Source organism: Trematomus bernacchii, unplaced genomic scaffold, assembly GCF_902827165.1.
Source record: "Trematomus bernacchii unplaced genomic scaffold, fTreBer1.1, whole genome shotgun sequence".
Classification (NCBI taxonomy): Eukaryota; Metazoa; Chordata; class Actinopteri; order Perciformes; family Nototheniidae; genus Trematomus; species Trematomus bernacchii.
The window spans coordinates 9,926,626-9,949,738 of record NW_022987698.1 but is presented as its reverse complement, the minus strand read 5'-3'; the positions used below and the strand labels follow the sequence as shown (position 1 = coordinate 9,949,738).

The following is a 23,113-nucleotide window of genomic DNA, read 5'->3' as shown; positions in this document are numbered from 1 at the left end:
AAAGTAATTAAACATAACAAATATATCCTGTAAATGTTATTTAAAAGATCTATCTTTTGCCTCCTACTGTAATCCTAATGAGTTATTTGCCTGCATTGCCGTGTTTCACACATTTCCTGATAGCAAATCCCAGCTGTTTTCCTCCTGAATCCAAGTCAACTAACGTACCATGTGTTATTTAAAACAGAAAAATATGGTTTTTGTTTCCTGAGGCCTTGAGGCTATTGTGATTCTATCTGTAGAGTGCTACCAAAAGCTTTTCAACACCTGAATGTCAAATTAATTAAAGTGGATCTGTTTAATTATATTTACACTGACCCCCCCCCCCCCCCCCCCTCCTTCAGTAGCACATGGACTGGATGTTCATTTGAAGGAACCTTCTTGGTGTTAGAGTTGAAAACCGATGATTTAATAGTCCTAAAAGGAATCCTTCATATAATGAATCTTTGCTCTTTCCTGGTATTAAGGTGTTTTTCTCCCCAATGTGTTTAAGCTTTCCTCATTTCTTGTAAGTATTGAGTGTAGTTTTCAGAAATAACATGCGCTAATACAGCTTTACCTGACTGAACACATCCTACTTCTGTCTGTGTGAAGGATACAGTTCTCGTCCCCTGTCCGGTTCTTGGGAGGCCCGGGCATGTTGAGGAGGACCAGCTTGGCCTCTGAGGACTTCTTGATGATGACCTCATTCAGCCGGAGCGCTGTGTGCATACGCCGCACATTGGACTGGTTCCTGAGCGAAGACAGAGCAGCAGAGAGTGAGGGTGCGTTTGTTTCACGGTGATGAACAGCACGTTACCAAGCACTTTGTGATAGTGGGCTGGTCGAGGTGAAGGATGCTCATTCACACACAAGTACTCCTTCTTCTTCTGCTCATGAGGCTAACGTCAGGATGAGATGTGAATGGGCTGAATGAACTTTATTGGGACTTCAGTACTTACAGGTTCTCCCACTCGCTGCAGCGTGGCAAGAAGAGAAATACATGATTATCAGAACTATGTTGGAAATGTTGTTCAGGTCTAGTCCACAATCATACAGGTAAAACATAAACAGTCCTCTTTGATAGTGTTTATGTGAGTTTGGACTTTTTACGCCAGTGTGCCCGGTTTTCTCTTTTGTTAGTCACTAATGAGGAGACATTGTGTGCTATGGTGGAAGTGGAACAAATATGCTGGTTCTAACCTTACTAACAAGTTAACAGAACTAAGGGTTACTCTTCAGTTTAAGGAACAGATGGGTCAAAACGCATCATAAAGGGGACCCTAACCCTAACCCTAGTTGCTACATTATACACCAGGCCCAAAGAAAACGTTGGTGGTTTTGGAAAAGACCTGTGTTTGTGTGTGTGTGTGTGTGTGTGTGTGTGTGTGTGTGTGTGTGTGTGTGTGTGTGTGTGTGTGTGTGTGTGTGTGTGTGTGTGTGTGTGTGTGTGTGTGTGTGTGTGGCCCAAGCTGCCCTTCACAGCCTTCCAAATGTTTTATTTTTATTTTTCCTTTGAGTTTCGTATTTGTAAAGGGTGAGGAGAGAAGCAGTAAAAACCCTTGTAAATGTGGACTTGGCCTTAATCGACCTAATCCAAGCTAATAAAAGAGAAAATATAAATCTCTAAACAGCTCTCTGGCAGACCTCTGCGGTGCCATATTGTAGAGATAAAAGTCTCAGGGACCTTTCTGTCGGGAACAAGAAGGCCCTCACCTTTCCAACAGGTAAGGGTTGAATGATTCACAGCACTCACGGCTTCATGTTGAAGATGTCTTTGATGCCCTCTGGTGTCGCGGCGCCGGGCGGCTTGGCGGGCTCGCTGTCACACTTCTCAGTCCAGGTCCTTTGGACCTGCTCCCCGGGGCTCTTAGCCCCCTCTGTGGGGGTCAGCGAGGTGGCCGGGGTGGCGGGGGTGGTCGGGGTGGTGTTGTCGTGGATGAGCTGGACCTGCGCAGGGGGGGAGACAGGGGAAGAGGCCGACTTTGACTATGAGACGAGAGGAAGAGAGGACGGATGTGGATTCACATGAACAATACACGCAGGAGTCACGGTTGAGGTGGAGATGTAGGAATGCAGGTCAAAGTCACAACAAGCCACAGTGTTTGAGAGAGGGAGAGGGGAGAGAAGTGCCATTAGGGAGCCTTACATATCATGTGCTGTCTTTTCTAATAACATGGGCTGGGATTGAGGCATAAAAAGAGTTCATCTGTATCACAGTACCTTATAATCAACCAGCAAGTGATACTAAAAAAGAGACTAAATCTTCTCAACTATGCTGCATTCAAATCCATTTTTTATAGTATTACTATACACTCGACCATATATCTGACATAAATGTCAAATTATTCATTTATAATATACAGTTGCAGTATTTCTATGACACCAATTTGTATTTATGGTTGCCTTTTTTTAAATGTTGCCGGAAGGGAAATGTAAGATTTTACCAGAGTCCTAAAATGATTATATCTTAAGGAAAATGATGGCAGCCTAAAACACAATTGAATTAAAAGACAGAGAGTCACATTCATCAACATCATAGCCTGCCCTAAACCAAGCATGATTGGCTATACAACGGTCACATGACAAGAGCTGCTTGAACATAAATGTAGAATCCATATTTTGCTATCTTGAAATTAATTATAGAACAACTTACAATTGTAAGCATCCCAAAAGGATAACAAATAATATAGTTAATGCTACCTACTGATGTACGTTGTTCAGAGGGAAAAATGATGGTACAAATACAATAATTATCTTGCAATGCTGGTGATTGTGTGTGTTCTACTAGCTTATCCAGGTTTTGTTTACCACCTGGTTTTATCTTCCCACTTCAATCTGTCACTTTGTTCCTTCGTGCTCGTTCTGTGTTAAATGGCCTTCACGTGGCCACACAAACCAACTGTACTCTTCAGAGTGAGGTCAGCGATGCTCTACCTCTTCCTCGGGCTTCTCCTCCTTGCTGTCTGCGGACGGCTCCTCGGTCACACTCAGCTGGGTTGTCACGGCGGCCGGGTTCTTACGGCGGATTGACCCGCGGGATGAATCAGTGATACTCTGGATCTGTGAAGATACAGAAGAAGTGAAGCATGGAAGGATATAGGCAGAGATTTAGTTAGAGAAGCACGATAGGTCAGGTCAGTGTTTTTTCACTGTGAATCATCAATGACAGAAAGAAGTGAGGATTATTTCACTGCACTCATTTCATTTATTGATCTGGACAAACAGGCAATCTTGGACGAGCTAAGAATAGTAACACTGAGATCAATATATTATTTTCCGCATCTATCAAAACACAACATCTGTGTTTCAGAAAAGCAAAGCTGTGGCTGTAGTCCTCTTTAATAGAGAGAGTAAATATGTCCCACTGCTCCGATCAAACCGTAGATATGCTTTTGTCCTCAGGGGCTTATCTGTCCAGTCCACTCAAATCACACAGAGCCACGCCAAGTCCGCCCGTCAAGTCAACTCAAGTTTATGTGTACGTCTTCAAGTGCATTTCAAAACAAACACAACTTTGACATAAGCAAACTTTCCTACCTCTCTCTCACGCTCAGTCTTGCTCAGGTTGATCTGTTTAAGCATCTGCGATCGTTGTTCCATCACCAGGGTCTTCTCGTAAGTGTAGGCTGAGATGTCGCTGTCATGCTAAGATGAAATGGAAGGATACATGTTTTATTATTAATGTTTTTATATTTATTTTTTACCAGCCAAATCCCTCTTTGTCTTGGTGAATCCTGGAGGAGGTTAATGTGAAGCTTAAAAATAAACTAGTTTAAATGACGTGTCGACCGACCACGTCTCAAAGCAAATGTTTCTATCTGTTGTGAAAGGCTGCAACTGAAGGCAGGGTGAACAGTCTGCCTTCAGCTGCTAGAGGGGGCAAGAGGGAATAACGCTGCACACTTTAGGACAATATTTCCTTACAGGCATTCATGTTATTGCACTCGGTTCTACGCACAAAAGGTGACGCAAGTAATTCTGTGAAAAATACAATTACATTACATTTCTCCTAATTCCAATGTGGGTAAGATGATGAAGAAGGATGTTTTGCAGGCTTCCTTTCACCATCGGACAAATACTTCTTGTTCACTGGAGGAACAGTCCTGAGACATGGCTGGGTACACTGACTATGTAACCAGCTGAGTTGCACTGAGATTCAAGCGCCTTTTGATGCATTCTGATATAAGTGGTAAGAGATATTTAAAAAAAATCTGGGTTAAAACTCACCATTTCTACAACTTCCACCAGGGCTTCGATACGGAGATGATAGAGGAAGGTGGTCAGGTCTTTCTTCATCTGGATGCTGTTGTCGTCCAACTGGGCCACGGTAAAGATGCGTATCTTGCACTTCCTCCAGACCTGAGCGGGAAAAAACGACTGCTTAAACATCCAGAATATCTTTCAAACGTTCAAGTAACACTTCTCAATATTATTCTACATATATGGAGCATGAAACATTTTTCATGAAGTGTCTTTACTTGTTAATACTGTACTACACTCTAAATACTTTACCAGTTTTGTTTGTCACAGTACCTTGTGCTGTTTGAGAAGGAAGGGCAGCAGCATGAGCATGCCTCCATCATGGACGATCCACCAAACATCGATGTGGCCCTCGGTGAAGCGCTCTCCATTGGATGGGAAGGCCGCGATGTTCTTCGGGACGAGCATAGCCAGGCTAGCCGCGGTGGTTTCTCTGACCAACTCTGCAGAGGTGAGGGAGGCAGAGGTGTTACAGATACATATTCTACAAGCTGTTACCAGGTCACACAAAGTTGACACACAATTTAAACTTTATGAAACATAATAGTAAGGTTGATGAGTCAAGAAATATAGAAAAAGACAATTAGTGCTTTGTCGACTTTACATTTAATGGTGTACGGTGCTCTGAGTCTTTTCAGGAGTATGTACTTGATATATATAGTTGTCTGTTAGACCTGGTCTCCATCAGCAAATGCTTCTTTGAGCTGCTAGGGTTTTGTACTTGCTCAAATGCTTCAGCAGTGCACATGCCGGACATAAAAGAGCTTGACACCTGCAGTTTATGTTTAAAAAGTGCACCACTCTAATAGACTATCCTAAGATCGGCCTTAGGCAGAGAAAAGGCTTTTAAATGTCAGACATGCTTATTGGTTTATCTGGTTTCCCAGTGACCCACCAACAAAGTTCCTCCAGGTCTGGTGCTCATCTCCCTGCCTCCAGTTGCGGGGCCAGGACACCAGCACAGCGTTGTGTTTCAGGCCCCCCAGCCCACTGGCCTGGAGGAGGTGGGAGGTGGCATCGCGCAGGTTGGAGGACACGGTCACTTGACAGAAGCCCTTCACCTTCTCGGTCTCCATCAGTTTACGCAGCGCCTGGAGAGGAAGATGGAGAATGAATGTGCATGGCCTCTAAAAGACAACAATATCGTTTTAAGATTCAAACTTCAGGGCTGCCTACCTGCTCTGCACGCTGGGTCTGCTCCTGGTTCTCCAAGTAGGATCCCACTAGAGCCGTCCCGACGATGGTCAGACCTTTGCCTGCCTTCAGCTGGTTGGTGAGAGAGAGCAGACGAGGCTGCTCGATGTTTTGCTCCGAGTCTGTACTAACCAGCGTCAGCAGCTGGGGCCTGGAGAGAGGGGAGAGAAAGTGAAACAAGAGAAAGAAAAAAGTCAAGAGGAGAGAAATAGAGGGCAGAATCTAATAAAGGTGTGATGAAAGAAATGAGTGGGCCAAGTAGAAGCCTTGGAGGGAAGAAGAGATGGAGAGAAACAGCATGAAAGGTTGACATGTTATAATGAATTATTGTTGTTTGACAGCTGTGGTGAGGAGAATCACATTTACTGAGGCAATGGCTGAACTGTGATTTCTATGTTGATTAAATAAAACAACACCATGTGTGACGTTGTGTTTGTACCTCCAGTTCTTGGTGTGCGGTTGACCTTCCTCCAGACGCATGAGAGCGTAGCGTGCGGCGCTCAGAGACAGACCTCGTATCCCATCCCCCCACTCCTTCTCCGCACTGTGACACAGACAAGCGCCAGTCCATCAATATTCTTCAATCAAAACGTGATCAAAAGTTTAGCAGCTCCCTTCTAAATGATAAAAGTGACAGTGATGAAACTGAAACAAATCTACTTTCAGATGGCGGTTTGACATAACGCAATGTGATAAAGGATTAGCCATCACCGGCAAATGTCATGATGAAATGATGTCACTCACCACAGGGAGTCACAGCACTTACATACTCAGTGCGCATGGGGAATACGCATTTTCAAATGATTTCAATAATTAGATTATTATATTAATATTTCAAAGATATCAGGCTTTCTTTGCTAATTTGCCGATGTATTTGTCTGCAGCAACAGTTATTATAATATATGTGTCAAGGTGGAATCTGCTGCAGCAGGAAGTGATCTATCTCCTGTGTAAACTAAATCCTGAAGTTCAGATGCTGTCTTTTTGACAAACAGCCCCTTGACAGCTCTGCTTCACCTGAAAAATACTACTGAAATGAACACAAACAGCTACAAATAGACGGAAAATTATAATTTTTTGAACCCTCAACTATGAAACATCACTGAAAGAGATGCCAAACTCTGCAGGCACATAGTTTGTAGTCACTACGCATCATTTTGAGTCACAGGATCTCATTCCTATGTGGAGGCGGTGAGGGGTGTTTTTCTAATAGTGCCTCTGTGATGATAGGGAGGATGTCATGAGTAACACATGGCATCTATCATTTCATACAGTATATCAATAGGCTTGCTAGGACATCAGTACTCTACTGTTTTTATGCCACAATCTGTAGAACTAAAAGCAAAAGCAGTCATTTTCCTTAAAGCTCCTAAAAAATATTGATGGTGTGGATTTAGTGGCAGAAAGCTCTTAAAATACAGCGCACACACACACACACACACACACACACACACAAAAAACACTCGAGCAAAACCAAAAGGCAGCCGGCGAATCCAATCTCTCCTGGGGTTGCGCTCCACTCACCCTGCAAACTCGATATACTTGTAGATGGAGCCGGCAATTAACATGGCGATGATGGCGTAGTACCAGGAGCAGATGAACATGAGCGTGAGACACAAGCTCATCCCGAGGAAGGACAGAGCCCTGTAGAGACAGTAGAGACACACAGAAAGTAAGACAGAGGCCCGGGCACACATTTAAAGTATAAATATCCAGCTGCTCTCTGTCTCAGTAGCGTCTGAACTGACCAGTGGTAGAACTTGAAGCGCGGTCTCCAGTTTGGAGTCCTTAGCAACGTCTGCAGAGCGCAGGCCAAGTTCACAAACATGTAGCACATCAGGAAAAACCTGCAGGACACAAAGGGACACAGTTAAAAACACAACTCTTATATCCTGTGACCAGAGGTGGGAAGTAGTGGAGTACAAATACTTTGTTCGTTTACTTAAGTACATTTTTCAGGTATCAGTACTTTACTCCACTACTTATTTTTCTGACGACTTTTTACTTTTACTTCTTACATATTAAACACAAATACCTGTACTTTCTACTTCTTACATTTTCAAAACAGGCTGGTTACTTTAGTTTGAATGTGTGTTTGGTGGCGTGATCATTATTATTTAGAGTCATTGCGTGCCTATTGATTTTAACACGATCCTTGTATCCATCATTTCCTGGTCTTCTCTAAAGAAGAGGGACCGATGAAAACTTTGTCATGTTGCCGTTGTTCAGCATGGAAACATTCATTAGCAAACAATGATATTATTGTTCTATTAATATAAAGGGAGGTCAGGTACTCTTTAAAACAGCTGGTAGTTATGGGTACTTTTTACTGAAGTACATTTTGAAGCCTATACTTCTTTACTTTTACTTGAGTTAAGAAGTTTAGTCAGTACTTGTACTTTTACTTTTAAACACGAGTATCTGTACTTCTACTTGAGTAAAGGATGGTGGTGTGTACTTTTGCCATCTCTGCCTGTGACATTATAGGGATATCAACACGACTATAGTCCAAAGAGTATCCTGTCTCGATATCCGTCACATTCACTGAGATTCACTGTGTCACTAGAGCAGTAGAGCGGCATGCCCTTTTGTCTGATGAGCTAAATCTGAGTCGATAAAATGTGCCATTTGCAACATTTAGGGAATAGCAAGGGAACTGGCTGCTCTGAAATCTCCCAACGTCGGTTTACAAATGGCAGTGAATTCAAAAGTTCTCACATGGAGAGGATGGGAGCCACAGCATCCAGAGAGGCGATGAGGATGCCGATCTCGCAGATACAAACGGTCAGCAGGAGAGACCATGTGGGCTCTCCGTTAGCCTTTGCATGGCCAAAGATCTGCGGGGACAGCACAGAGAAATCTTGCACATTAATAAAGGAAAGGACATTTGGTTTAAATGGAAGAATATAACCCCTAAAAACTTGAATTAAATGTATTACTGTATGTCAACAGATTCCACATGACTGTATTAGCTTAGCTGGAAGCAATAATATTAGTTTAAATTCAAATGGTTCAACTTAATATTATTGCTTTCAACAAACCTAATGTGACATTTTTGACATAATACATATAATTAAAGTCAATGTTTCAGTTTTTTCAGTGCTCAAATCGCACAACCAATGGTTTGGAGATGTGAAAATCAGTATCACTCTCATCTGTGATTGGTCTACCTGGCCGCTAGCTATACCAACTGAGCTATACAGTGGCCCTGAAATAATAGATGTTGTCTGACCTGTCTGACCTATATAACCTACTTGCAATATCTTCGCGGACCACTAGGGGGGCCGCGGCCCACAGGTTGGGAACCGCTGCTCTACATGTACCTTGAGACGATTGTTTGTGTTAATGTCTTATCTGATAAATGAAAAAATCTATGAATAAATAAATTAAGAAAGTTCTGTGGTGTTATTGAGTAGACAGACTGACCCGGAGGGCGGGCACGATGCCGTCCTTGGCGATGGCCTGCATGAGACGAGGGGCCCCCGTCAGACTCTGAAGTCCCGCCCCACAGGTGGAGAAGAAGGAGCCAATAACGATCACCCATGGTGACGGCCAAGCCAATGTGCCAATGACCAAATTCCCGTGGACTCCCTCTCCAAACCTATAGGACACAAGAAAGGGTCATTTTAATGCATTTTTATTTTGTATTATTAACAGCAAGCATATTATTAGAAGAATAATCAGTTGATTCAAATTTCTTCTCCAATTGAAGGACCTACTTGTCCCTGAGGACGACTCCCTCGATGCAGGCACCGAACAGAATCACACTGGTCATGTCTGAGCAGTTTTGGATCAAGAAAGAATTTCATAGACAGATGTATATTTGATTAGCTAGCATGAATGTTCCTTAGATGAGACCTGTTCAGTGATTGACAGGATTTGATTATAAGAATTATAAACCTTTCCCTTGAAAGATGCACTCAACGATCTGATAAACCAATCAACAGTGTTTGCTGAGAAAAGACAGCAATCGATTTTGTTTGGGATAATATCTCAGAGATCAATGACATTGTAACTAATATCCTTCTGCTTTATTAACTCGTGATTGCATAGGCAGTCCACTGATGCGATTAGAGGTCCTAATCAAATTGGTGTAGACCCCAAGCTGATTACTGAGATACATGGAGGAGATTCAAAATGGCTGCTTCAGAGTAAGAGGCCTGTAATCACATCTGCCTGTATGTATGCTGAAGCACGGCCAAATAATGTTTCAAATGACAACTTTTTTTTAATGCCATAACTGTGCAAGCATCTTTTACATATGTTCACACCTCTTTGTATTTATACTTAAAATATACATTAAGTTTATTCATTTGCAATTACACCTACATATATATTTAAATGTATGTTATATGTTATATGTTATGCCCTTATTTGAATTTATTTTGTTTTTACTTGTGTGATATTGTTTTTCTTTCTTATAAACATTTAATAAGCGTTGTTGGTGGGAGCCTGAGACTGAGAGTATTAAATTAAATAAAAGAGTGTCACCGTCATCACAGGAATACTTTGTGCAAATCAGAAAGATAATGCAAACCCATAATCAAAATCACTCTGGTATTAAAGCAGTTATGGCCTTTCATGGTTTAAAGTAAAGTGTGTTGACCTTTAATTATGGAGCGCCCTGCCGGCCAATCAGTGTGATTTCGTTACAGCAGACAAGCACAGAAGTGCATTATCGCTTCAAGTCCTGTCAACATGGGATGGTGGTGTCTGACAAATCATCGCAGAGCTTACAACACTGTTTGAGTGGATATCTGGCCACAATTATTTTAGGGCTTTTAGATGTCTTATATGACTACATTCACTTTGCAAATGCTTTATACTGAACATACTTTAAATATTTTGTGAAAAAACCATGTTATTCCATTTTTATTCTTGTATATCTCTCTGCACTTTTAGGCTTTTTGCACTTGTGGTTAGATGATTCTTGATACTTTTTTGTCATAGTACTTTCTTGTTTTATATATAACTTGTAATGGCTACTCTGGGCTGAACAGAGGGTTTTTAGAAAACATGATATTCCACTGATTTAATATTTGGCAATATTCTAATTATTTGAATTGGGTTGAAAACTAAATGTTTTTGAAATTGGCCGGTGCAGGGACACGTGTCAACCTGCAGGGGGCAGTAGTGAGAGGATACAGACAAAGGAGGTGGTGGTGATGGCTGCAATGGTTCCAATGGGGATGGACTTCTGAGCGTCACGCAGGTCTCCGGAGCGGTTGGAGCCGGCCATGATCCCTGAGCACAAAGTGGAGAAGCAAACATTTGAACTAGGTCAACAACAAATACAAACACAGGGCAAGTTAGAAGCTGCAGAATAATAATAAGTTCATGTACATTCCTAACATGAAAATCAGAAACCACAAAATGAAAAAAATCCATATAAGATTGAGAGTTCCACCTGTCACAGAGGGGAAGTAGATGCCGACGAGCAGCGTGAAGAAGCTGCCGATGTCGGCCAGCACGTAGCGGTTTGAGTTGGTCAGAGGGTCGTCCTGGTCCTCTGCTGACTCCATGTTTTTCCTGGCGATCAGGTCCCCCTTCTCATAGTAAGTCCCAAACATGTTCTCTGGATGTGGGACAGGGAAGTATTGAAGTAGTTAGGTTTTAAATTTGGATCATAGAAACATTTTTTTTAATTAAAATGTAATTAACTTAAATCAGGGTCAAATTATTTTTAATAAACTGAGCTCAAATTGTATTTCAGTGTTGACGTGAGCATTGCACACCAATGTGATTATCTTGGGTTCTCCTCACTATATATTTCCCTGTAGTATTCACACACCAATCATTTTCGTATTTCCTTCCATGTCGCAATGTGACTGTAAATGTATGTACATTTGTAATGTATTTGTGATTGCATTCTGAGTGGATGTGGACATGCTCTCCTCCATGAAGACATTACAAAAGAGGCAAACAGTAATAATTTGGTTAAACAAATAAGAAAAGGCTTTTTGATAAAACAATTAAACATGAAAACCTCAAAGGGGGACTCTAAACCATTGACTCTGATTTGCAAACATGGATCCTTAAAACAGGGCTAACTGTTTCCCCTGTAGTAACTACTAGAGAGGAACGAGGTTAACCGAGCTCTGTTTTCTGTAGCCTCAGGTGTGCGGTCGCCCAGGGCGGACAAACTGCTGCTACGGTCTGTTACTCGCTTCTGTTGGTGTTAGTGAAACAATATCACTTTCTAAATACCCTGAAAAGCTTTCAGGCTCTAGGATAATAAATATTTATATATATTTTTTCTATATATATGACATAGAAATGCATTAGTATCTAATTTGGCAAATTCAGTAAATCAATTACTCTAATGCATATTGTGAGTTGAAGCGGTGCAACCTGTGACAGCTTTCTTTTCATAATTGCATTATTCCTTATTTACTCCTAATGCCCCCTAAAGAAATTCTTCAGGGGATTATAATGGAAACAGTTTTACGTTTCCCCATCTGACGACAGACAAAGCACATAGCAACAATCTGCTTTAAGACCACCTTTTGCACGTCAGGTCACTTTAATGTAAGCATTTTTACTTTGACGAATAAACTAAACTAATCAATTATCCATGACTACAGCATATTAACAAAAATACATAGGCTACTGTACATATTTGTGTACTTAAAATGGGCATGTGCACACTGGTGGTTGTAATAAAGTACATTTACTTGAAGCACTGTACTTAAGTACACGTTTGAGTTACTTGTACTATGAGTATTTTCATGTTATGCTACATTATACTTCCACTCCACCTCATTTTGTTGGCAGTAAGTACAGTTAGAACCTTTACAGATGACTAGTTATTTCAAAATATAAATCAACTTATAAATAAACATTGACGTAGTTAAAGACATGAGTAAAGTAAATGAGCTCCACCTTTATCAGCTGTGATAAAGTATATGATACTGAAATGGCTTAATATGCATAATTGCTACTTTAGGTATATTTTGATGCCAACACTTTTGTTTTTTTAAATGATGGAAGATATTGAATGCAGGACTTATACTTGTACAGATTATTTTTTAAATATAGTATTGCTATTTTATGTAGGTAAGAGATCAGACTATCTCTTTCCTCTTCCAGGTTTGTTGTTTTGTGTGCTCACTGCGTGCAAATGGTACAAGGCAGATCCAGACCCACCTGCCAGGACCCCGCTGGTGACCCCCGGGATGCCCTGGACTTGAGATATATTGTTGGCTACGAAGTACTTGTCGCAGGTCGCGTTGAGGAGCGGTGAGTCACAGAACATGCGCCACAGCTGGGTGGTGACCGTCCCGTTGGCTGACTCGATGGTCTTAGCACACACATCGAAGTTCTTCGACACCAAGGTGCGGTTGCCCAGGAGACACACACTGGAGGGAAGAACAAGTAACACAATAATACAAATAATTATAACAACTACATTAATAATAGTAATAATAATGATAATACTAAAACTACTACTACTATAAATGGGTGACGTCTGGTAATAAAGCACTACAGATGTAAATAGTAAAAAGTAACTAAAATCATTTTGATATAAAAAATTACACATTTATAATTGAGCTTCAAACAACATTATTCTCTACAGGAACCAAGTAATTTTTCAGGTCAAAACAAGTTCAGACCTCTGAGCTTAAAATGTACTAAAATAAGTTTAAAAATGGACGGCTATGTTACCTGTAACTTTTGTATTCATCAGCATCTTAATGACTTTACCTCAGTGTTTACCATGATGAATGAAAACCAAACCAAACCAATCCTTTTCAGCTTTCCAATCAATAGAGGTGGCTTTCTAACTTCCTATCAATATAATGACAGGTTATATAAATGTTTTCTGACATCAGGTGTGTATTGCATCAGTCTGATGTATTTTCTTCGCCTCGTAGTTATGGTTATGGTTATGTTTTTTCGGCTAAGCTAATATTCTGTCGGACCGTCTTGGTTGGCTTACGGGAATTCTGGAGGATCCCATCCGGTATTGATGACCCCGGCGTACACGGCCAGGATGGAGAGGATGACGCAGGCCAGGAAGACCAGGGCCAGCTTGTTGACGTACTTCACTCCGACAAACACCACCGTGGCCATGGAGAAGAGCAGGATGGTGCCGTACACCCGCATGTTGTTCAGCAGGGCGGCCTCCGCCTCGGCCCCCTCCAGACCCTCCAGGGGAAAGATGGCTGCTTTGGGTGCTATGTAGATCTGAAGTGAAAGGGTTATGATATTAAAGACATTCTATTAAGACTTACTCTATTGATCCCTGATTGGGACATTCTTCGTCACAGCGGCATGTTAAACCGAGGCATTGCACATAATGTGGAAATAAAAAGAGTAAAAATAAACAAACATAAAATAGAAACATCTCAAAATAGAAATAAAACAGAACTCAAAAGTAAAATACATACATGTTCACAGTGAAAGATAGAAATCTGTAGACTATCTGTTGAATAAACGTTATGAAGGGCCAAGTACAGCTAACAAAATGTAAAAGTAAGATATTATTTACAGTAAGTGTGCAAGGAATAGCATATTCAATTAAATATAAAAGTGAAATGTACAGTGTGAAGAAAATCGAAATATTATTCTATATCACCGCTAAATATCGAGTGATATCACACCTGCTATTTTCGCAAAAAAGTTCCATACAATCTCATCATTGCTCAAGGGCATCTTGGTGTTAGTTGTTTGGGGAGTGTTACTCATCCACTTCCCCTCCTCGCGCTTTCCCCGGCCTGTCTGGGGATATAAACTGGCAGATCTGAGGTCACAAGCCTCTAGCTCGCTGTTTACTGCTGAATTAAATAAACCTCAGCCTGGGTAAAAAAAAGAAAAAAAGAAGATGAAATATAATAAAAGAGAGGTGAGAAAAGCGTGAGGTGAGTGAGGAGGACAACTCTGTGAAGTGTGAAAAACATGTGATGCTCACATTAACAGTCCTCTCCTGGAGCTCGGAGCAGCACACAGAATACCGCTCTGCTTTTTTGATCCTGCCTAATTAAAGAACTCAAGCATGGTATTAATATTCTAAATTAACTGCCATTTTACTACGGGTCAATCTAAGAATAGTGCCATCATATATAACACGGTAAAACCCTTAATTAGCCTGTCATTATCTGTCATCAGCTTATGATGATTCATGCAGAAAGCTGTTACATAAGCATGGGAATTTCTCCCTTCTTTTTTAGTTTTAATAATCATCTGGTTGAATCACCATGAACAGGAAATAAAATTGGACGAGAACAAGTAGGGAGTCAGGGCTCATTTTGGTCATTTGGCTGGAGAAAGTGATCTGAACAGCGTTATCAGAGGCAAACAAATCTCCTGCTTCACTGTGAGCTGTGCATGCTTCCTAAAATAGCAGCCTCAGTTTGTGTTCTCGGCCTGGGTGGAAGGATGAAACATATTCAAATCAGTCTTCTCCAGATCCGCTCCTTACAATTCTGCAGGGATTGTTATTTTACAATGGAAACTAAGCCAGCTTTGACCCAGAAGACAGACTTAACCTCCAGGCATGATCAAACTCTGCCTATCCATTAGGAGGCATCCAGAAGGAGAATAACGGAAGAATAAGAAAATAAAAAAGCACACTCTGGTATGTTGATAACTGTCGACTAAAGTGAGAGCTGTTTCAAGGAATTGTCTTGTTTCTCCGCCAGAGTCTTGATCGCTCGCTAATGCAGCATTTGCATAATTACCCAATAGCCCATGCATGGGGGACTGCAGTGGAATGAGTTAGAATAAAAAGGCAGAGGAGGAGGAGGAAGAGGAGGAGGAGGAGGAGGAGGAGGAGGAGGAGGAGGAGAGGGATGAAGATCAAGATGAAAGATCCCTGCATTTCATCAACTGCTCAGAATTCACGTTGAAGAACACACAGCTTGATAAAAAAATAGCTTCAAAGCTTTTTTGTGGAGGGAAATACACTGAAGGGGAGCTCTATTTGTAGGCATGTGGCACATAGTGATGCACTGCTAGGTTTCATTTTGATTGAGAACACGTTTTCTTTCCACATTTGTCAATACACTTGAATGATATGTGCATGTGGCCGCTGCAGGAGCTGCACTGCATTCGGATGTAATGGATTACAGTCGTATGAAATACTGAATTGTATACTGCTCAATTAGACTTTGATAACAACCTATTGAACACAATCTAAATCTTTACAATTCTAATCATGTGTCTTTCTTCTACTTGGTCAGATATCTCTAGTTGTAAATTATTTAGTTATACATGCTTAAACATATATCTATGGATGTAATGACAAACGTTAAAGGAAAAGCTCAATACCTATAAGCTTTAGATGAGTTCGATGAATAGATTGATACCACTTCCATGTATTAGAAAGATGATGAGGCTTTCCCCCCACACAGACACAAAGCATGAGAAAAGAAAAGAAAGAAAAATGAAAAACCCTTATTCTCAGGAGAAATCTTTGATTGGTTTTTGAATTCCTGTCGTGCTGGTGTTGTTTGGCCTCATATCATTGAAGCATGTCCTATACTGGGACCTGCTTTCGACCATGAAACCAAATGTTTTAGGTATTACAAACATGATTTAACCTAAAGTCAATCATGGTGTCCTGTACTTGATGTTTAATGACTTCACCTTCCTGCTGAAATAAGCTTATGTTACAGTGATATCGCTCTGATACAATTGTCCATTTATGAAGTTGCAGAGTTCATTGCAGCGGAAGAAAAACTGTGATTTGAGTGGTCATACTCCACCAAGCTGGCAATGCCATCCAATCATTTACTCTCCTGCTCATTATGGTCTGGCAACATCATGAGTAAAATGACTTGAAATGGATGTCATTTCAAGTATGCTGTACAAAGAGGACCTCCTTTACTCACACTTATATTACCCTCACTGCACTGTTAGTGGCCATTGCTGCTGATTTCCAATCTGAGAAAACATGGCAGCTTTCCTGGAAGTGTTGTCAAATCTATAACCAATTGTTAACCACTAAGAATATGTTTAAGATGGAAAATGCACCATTTTATATCTACAACGCCTTATTTAGACTTACTTCACCTGGTGGGCTTAATCTTTAAATTGTGTGACTCGCATACAAATGTAACTCTTAACTTTGTGAAGATAACGCAGATGTCTTGATGAAGGAAACAGGATTGTTCTCACCAGGAGGAGCTCGATGGCCCCCAGGATGTACATGGCTCCGGCGAAGGTTGTCCCCAGATAGAAACAGATCCCCACCGCACCCCCAAACTCAGGGCCCAAGGACCGGGATATCATGTAGTAGGCGCCTCCGGCTGCACACAAACACAACAATGTTAACAGACATACTGGTATGTGTGTATGATTCAAGTTGATGAAATATACTTTTGAATGTGCAACTGAATGAATTACTCAATGTTCACGATATACATTTGTGATGAGCTTTTTAAATGTTGTGTATTTCAATGAATTACATTTTTGTGCAATGCACTTTTGAGACACACATTAACTAGTTGAATTGAAGTAGATATTTAAGTGTCACAACTTTTCAAATGACAAAAAATCATCAGTAGCATAAATGTAATGACGTCTGACAATTGTTATATTTATAAAACGACAAACAAGTATTCAATACATATCAAAGAAAAAGCAACTGCAAGTTTGTGAAGCTATCACAAGTACATTTGACTAATTCTTTTTTTAATTGATTGTCATACTAATTTATTTTAGACTGAAGTATTTGTGTAACTGCACAACCTTGCTTTTGTCATATTGCTCTCCAATAGTTGACATTTTGGTTATTCTGCTCCTGTGACTTATTTTTATCATTGTGTTTATCCACAGTGCTTCTATTTCCTAACAGTGTGCAAGTAAATGAACTAAGCATAAATAAATAGACCGTAATCAGCACTTTGCAGTGGCATGAGGCTTGCACCAGTTATAACAGAGACAGTTATAATTGGCACACAGTTCCACACTTTCCCACAAGCCTGTAATTTGCTCTGACCCCTGCTGCATCCACTCCAACTGGTAAGACGTAGGCCATCATTACTTTGTAAACTCAAATTATAAAACATAGCCATACTGTGTAAATGTGTCTGCATACAGAGACAAACACATACATCCAGTGCTGCATTTCAGGCATTTGGCTCACGTTGTATTTTGTGTAAATAACGTTGTGTGAGGAAAAGTTCAAGTGCACAAGATCCCAGACTACAGCTTTTAATGTTTCTGGGGATATCAAGCTGCGCTGGGTGTAATGTGCCAAAAGCAATCAGTGAAAGGAGAATTTTAGAAGCGGACAGACACAAACAGTGATCACTGTGTGGTGCCAGCGTCTGCTCACCCACCTGGCACTACTCCATTGGTAGCGATGGCACTCATCGAGATGGCAGTCAGCATGGTCTGCACAGAGAGGGAGGGAGGGAGGGGGGGGGACAGAGGAGCAGAGAGAGGAACATTAGGACATATTTATCAAGTTCTGCATGTGAGTATTGAGTTGATTCTCGAGTTGTTCATCTTTTAATCCTTTAAAAAGTAGTATTTGTGTTTTCTTTCAAAACTCGATTCAACCCAAATGCACTGTATGAAATACATGGTTTCCATCTGTAGACTTACAAAGTTCACGATCAAAATATCTTGGTGACATTTCACTTGAAAAGGAAAACCGTTGACCTCTTTTGGTGCTAAAATAACAAAAAGTACAATAACAATCTATCCTCTAGATGTTGAGACAATTTAGTCAATGTTAGACTGACTGACCACAGAAAAAAACATACTCCGTTCCATTTTATTATCTGCTATTTAGTAAAAGTCACTTCTTTGTCAGATTTTTAACACGCTTAAAGCTCACATGTGATGTTATATAGATAGAGATGTTGGCCATGAGGGTTGTGCAATAGGTCGCCATTGTCAGTAAAGTATATGCATATATTTTGTTGGAAAGGCTGTCGATTGGGTGGATTTGGTTTAAAAATAATAATTAATATAGTAGCAGGATTAAAGGAAATGTATGTCCAGGACACATTTCCTTACAGGGACAAATGATATCATACTGTATCGTGTTTAAGAAATACATTTACATATAGTAATTTCCTCCCAGTGAGGCCCATGATATCAGCGTCAGGCCCGTGGTATGTAACATCAACATATCATGTGAAGGAGTTTACGTGAGGTCAACGCTGATTTACTGCCATGCCTTGTACTAAAGCTGACTGGCTGTTGATTAGATAAATAAGAATGCCACAGGGCCTGTCACCAGCTGTCAGAGCACATTGAGACAGCCAATGACGACTCTAATGCATCTCCTGTGCTGGGAGCGGGGGGGAGAAACACCGGAACAAATGTGAGGGCATGCTAGGATGGAGAGCGCTGGCTGCCTGCAACACAAACAGAGGAGGAGAGAGAGGCAGGCAGCAAATGGACCAGGAAGATAGAGAGAGAGAGATAGTGTGTGTGACAGTACAAAGAAATAATTAAGATTTCATCATTTTTTCAAATGCTATTGTTCAATTTCTGAGTGTCTTTTCACATTGTCTGCACATGAAAGAGAGCGAGGGAGACGAGATGTGAGAGCGGGCTGGAAAAAACACAGAGCCATCTCCTGAAGAACTTCTCACTGCTTTCTTTATGTTGTCTTCCCATTTTAATTGTGTTGTCGCTTACTCTTGAATGTATTGTTGGAGTCATAGTTTTAAAACAAGACCTGCTATAGTCTGCAGTTTTATTTTTGCTTTAACTTATTCAGCATCAACCCAGTTTGTGAAATCTTTGACATTTGCTAAATCTGCCGTCAGTGTGAGGTGGGTCTTCTCATTCACAGTGGAACAGAAGACAAACAGGCTAATTCAAATGTCAACCATCATATCCATCTATTTTTATCTACAGAAAGTTTGGCAATTAAAATCTTAGTGACAATATCTCACATTATGACAACACAATGGGGGCGGGGGGGTTACCAAACTACTCATGATAATGACTTAGCGCCTGAAAGATACATCTAATAATTAAAGATAATCACTGACTGGTGTTATCGGCGTATAAGTCAGCTGATAATTGCAGTGCGGAAATAAATTAGAGTTTAATTGTTTAATGAAATAGAAGATCCCCTCCAAACATAAAAAAAACATGTTTGGAGGGGGAGCTTCCTTTTGAATAAAGCCTATAGCCTCCGAACATCCTCCTAGGGTCCTACATTCTATGGTATTTCATATTTTTCTATTTTTATTTGTATTTTACATTTCATCTTGTAATGTTACGATATTCTATATAGATTTGTATATTGTCATTCATGTTTGTTGATCTGTAGCCTACGGAGACAAATGTGTTTAGTGACATTGGGCTATATAAATACAATTTGATTTGATGTAAAAATAATCTGTTTATATGTCTGATATCTTTATTTATGCTCAAACTTAATCATTATGTTTATTCAATGTTGTTTAATATTGTTTTTGACAGCTATATTTCCAGGGAAATTGACTGTCACATGTAGATTTAGTCAAATGTGTTTCTAGTTACCTAAGATACATGGCATCATACAAGTTGTTTCAATGACGGACAACATTTAAATAGCAGTATCTACCTCAAAAATCCAGTATTGCCTGGGCTCTATTATAAATGTAATGGTTAATAAGCTTAATGGTTCCAACTTGGATACCCTTAATAGTTGCTACAACAATTACTACTTTAAAACACAATGGGTTATAAGAATTGTTCCTTGATACTGTATAATATCATTCTGTGGTTGTTGTTGTGGTGTTTCGGTGACAATCCCTGAAGATAAAATCACAACATAGCTAACTTGGAGCAGCAGGAAAGAGTGGGACTTGTAATGGAATAAAGTGGGTCCCAGGCGGGTATGTTGGACTGTCATTCCGTGCGTCTGTGTGAAGACTGTAATGTGGTTAGTGTCACCTGAGGGCCCGGCGGACTGACGATCAGCAGTGAAGAATGAGTGGGACCGGGCTCTGTTTCTCGCTCTAATCTGGTCATAATGAGGCCACAAGCTCCTCTCCCACCACAGCAGATAAGACAGTAATTGCTTAAGTGTTTTATCTGATGTGGGCAGCGGCCCCGGAGAGGTAGTCCGCCGCATACTGAGTCACTGAATTACCACCGACTGTCCAGGGCCACCGGTGAGATGATATGATTCAGACGTACTGCTACAGTCAATAGACGTGCAGTATAGGTTATACTAAGATATGGATTACATGTATTTCAGTAATGGTAAGGTAAAAAGACAATATGATTTGAAAGTTTAGTTTTAGTTGTTTTTTTTGACTGGATTTTGTCTTCAATTATAACTAACTGCTCAATAAAAACCCCTCACAACAATTGTGATGTGCATTCATCTTGAAGGATCTTTTCTTTTCTTGCCACTTCTATCTGTGTCTTTGCCGTCTAATGTGAAAACATGCACATATATAAGTACTATGTTTATGTTGACTACCTACAGTAGTAACATACGGTACCTCAGAATTATTATCTATGTTTGTTTTGTTTATTATGTGTAGTTGCTATACTAACAATTGAACATTTTGTATCTATGAAAAACGCACATTTATTTTCAAAATGTTTGTAGGGCTCATTGTCTGCATTACAAAAACAATGATGCTACATTTGAATGTCTACTAAATTAAGCAACAGCTGGTTAGGAAGCATACTTTTTGTCAGGGACACTCTTTAACTTGATTCTTTAAGCTCAATTTAATTTATAGAGCCATCAAAAACAAACCAAGTCTACACATGAAATGTACTTTTAAATTCATTTTTAAATTAAAGTTTTTTCACAGACTTCCCAGTCTCAATCAGCTTGACACCACTGCTCATGGAGGTATCTGCATTTAGTTAGCTAAGCTAGATATTTAAAGCCAGTTGGTGATGTGCTAAGTTAATGTCAATCACCAAAGCTAACTGCCCCATGGCCCTAAATTAACAGAAGGGAAGGACTTAGATAAAAAGTCGCAATTACAAATCGTACTTCTAATTCAGCATCATGGATTTATCTCTACACAACTCAGCTAGACTGCTGATATTTCAGAGCCATGATCATTGAGTCAGGCTGACCAGACTTAGATACTCAACTAAACATCCCCCTGCCCCTGCACCCCCCTGATATCAGAGGATGGAGAGGGCAGGTTAACAAGGGGCATCATCTTTTTTCAATTTGCTAACAAGACACTTTTTTTTACGCTGCTATGTACATTCCCTAAGATATTGAAGTGACTGTTATTTTGTTGTGTTTTATCTTAATCTGTGCATATGTGTCTGTTGATTGTATATATATATATATATATATATAGGATATACATATTTTATACATATTTGTATACATATTTATATATTTGTATTTTTGTATTCGGGATTGTTGGAAACGTTATTTTCGATCTCTGTCTGTACAAACTGAAAGATTGACATTAAAGTTGACTTTGACTTTGACCTTGAAGGGGGTGGCATCCCTCCTCAAACTGCCCTCTGGCTGCAGATGATAAGTTATGCCAGTGACACTTTTTATATAAGTGCTTGTTTGCTAGAAAAGAGAAGCCAGAGTTGATCTTCCTACTGTTTCAAATCAAGGGTGCATTGTTTAAAAAAAATACTTCCTTAATTGTTGAGTGGTAAATCTGCCTACAATATCATTGTGAACTTCATAACTCTGAAACAACAGAATGCATAGCAACAGAAACTAAGGGGAGTAGCTAAGTGAACAGTCTATCTCTTGATTTAGGTTTTGGATGGATGTTATGGTAATTGTAGATTCATCCATCTTTTTGTTTCAACAGTCTAGCAGACATGTTGCCTTGTCTAGACCACCACGAGCTCCAGACACGATACATTAGCAACGGTGACCTTTCAAAACTCACTCAAGCATTGAGTCCCTGGCGAGCCAAGTCATTTCACTCCTGTCCTCTGGTTAATCCCTGATGGTCTGTCATTTTCTTGACATGCAGTTAGCAGATTTTTCTTTTTATGAAGTACTATTTGGTCACTTTAACTTTACTTTTAGACATGTCCTACTTTTTTATTCTCGAGTACCCTTCTGAGTGTCACTGCAGACAGGGAAATTAACAAATGTTATCCATCATCTGCTGTCACCAACATAAAGGGTATCTGCCCGCCCTGCAAAGTTTGCACTGATCTCAGAAATCTCATCTTGGTTTGCTACAAATCTCAATTAACTTGATGGATGATTTAATATCTCAAATTTGGGACTAAGTGGTTTCAGCCCTTCCTTTTTCTCCCCCTTATGATTGCCAATAATCCCGAATACTTCTCCAGATGACCTTGTGTCCGAGTCAGCACCTGGTTGTCGGACTGGCACTGGAGGCAGCATTGCTCTACTGTAGATTTGCAGAGTCTTTTTTCCCACTGACCCAGAGCCTGTGGCCTGTTTTAATGTCCCACTTTCAGGCAGTGCAGGTGACCTAAAACTGCTCTGAGTTTCTTTGATAGAGTATACACATTTGTCTTGCTCTATGAATCCTGGAGTGCCTGTACCTCCAAAATCCAATGCATCCACTGGGCCTCTGGCTCTTAAGCGTGCCAGCAGAAACACGTCAGATTATGCCGCCTCGCCATCTTTCTGTTCATATGAGTTCGACAGCAGACAGCTTACATATCTGACAAAAGGGACAATTTCCTTCTAAATCAGTGTGAATGCTAGTGAAACTTGAATAATTGCTAAACCACCATGATTACGTCTGAGCCAGAGGAATGCATTTGGCGTAGAAGCTAATTTTCA

The 23,113-nt window shown here is 40.4% G+C and overlaps 1 protein-coding gene across 5 annotated transcripts in view; it reads right to left on the bottom strand.

Moving 5' to 3' along the window:
* slc12a5a (solute carrier family 12 member 5a) overlaps positions 1 to 23,113 on the bottom strand; it is a 156,774-nt gene that overhangs the window by 7,709 nt on the left and 125,952 nt on the right. For 2 of the 5 annotated variants that reach the window (XM_034138758.1, XM_034138762.1), the window contains exons 5-25: positions 17,721 to 17,775; positions 16,555 to 16,685; positions 13,376 to 13,623; positions 12,583 to 12,794; positions 10,844 to 11,011; positions 10,582 to 10,680; positions 9,156 to 9,213; positions 8,863 to 9,037; positions 8,155 to 8,273; positions 7,185 to 7,283; positions 6,961 to 7,080; positions 5,876 to 5,980; positions 5,419 to 5,587; positions 5,138 to 5,333; positions 4,516 to 4,685; positions 4,210 to 4,341; positions 3,520 to 3,627; positions 2,917 to 3,042; positions 1,736 to 1,968; positions 942 to 956; positions 600 to 733 (exon numbers count right to left, since the gene is read on the bottom strand). In XM_034138758.1, coding sequence (XP_033994649.1) covers positions 600 to 733; positions 942 to 956; positions 1,736 to 1,968; positions 2,917 to 3,042; positions 3,520 to 3,627; positions 4,210 to 4,341; positions 4,516 to 4,685; positions 5,138 to 5,333; positions 5,419 to 5,587; positions 5,876 to 5,980; positions 6,961 to 7,080; positions 7,185 to 7,283; positions 8,155 to 8,273; positions 8,863 to 9,037; positions 9,156 to 9,213; positions 10,582 to 10,680; positions 10,844 to 11,011; positions 12,583 to 12,794; positions 13,376 to 13,623; positions 16,555 to 16,685; positions 17,721 to 17,775 — 2,872 coding nt within the window. The remainder of the gene's footprint in view (positions 1 to 599; positions 734 to 941; positions 957 to 1,735; positions 1,969 to 2,916; positions 3,043 to 3,519; positions 3,628 to 4,209; positions 4,342 to 4,515; positions 4,686 to 5,137; positions 5,334 to 5,418; positions 5,588 to 5,875; positions 5,981 to 6,960; positions 7,081 to 7,184; positions 7,284 to 8,154; positions 8,274 to 8,862; positions 9,038 to 9,155; positions 9,214 to 10,581; positions 10,681 to 10,843; positions 11,012 to 12,582; positions 12,795 to 13,375; positions 13,624 to 16,554; positions 16,686 to 17,720; positions 17,776 to 23,113) is intronic. The other 3 variants (XM_034138760.1, XM_034138759.1, XM_034138761.1) reach the window with 3 other exon arrangements.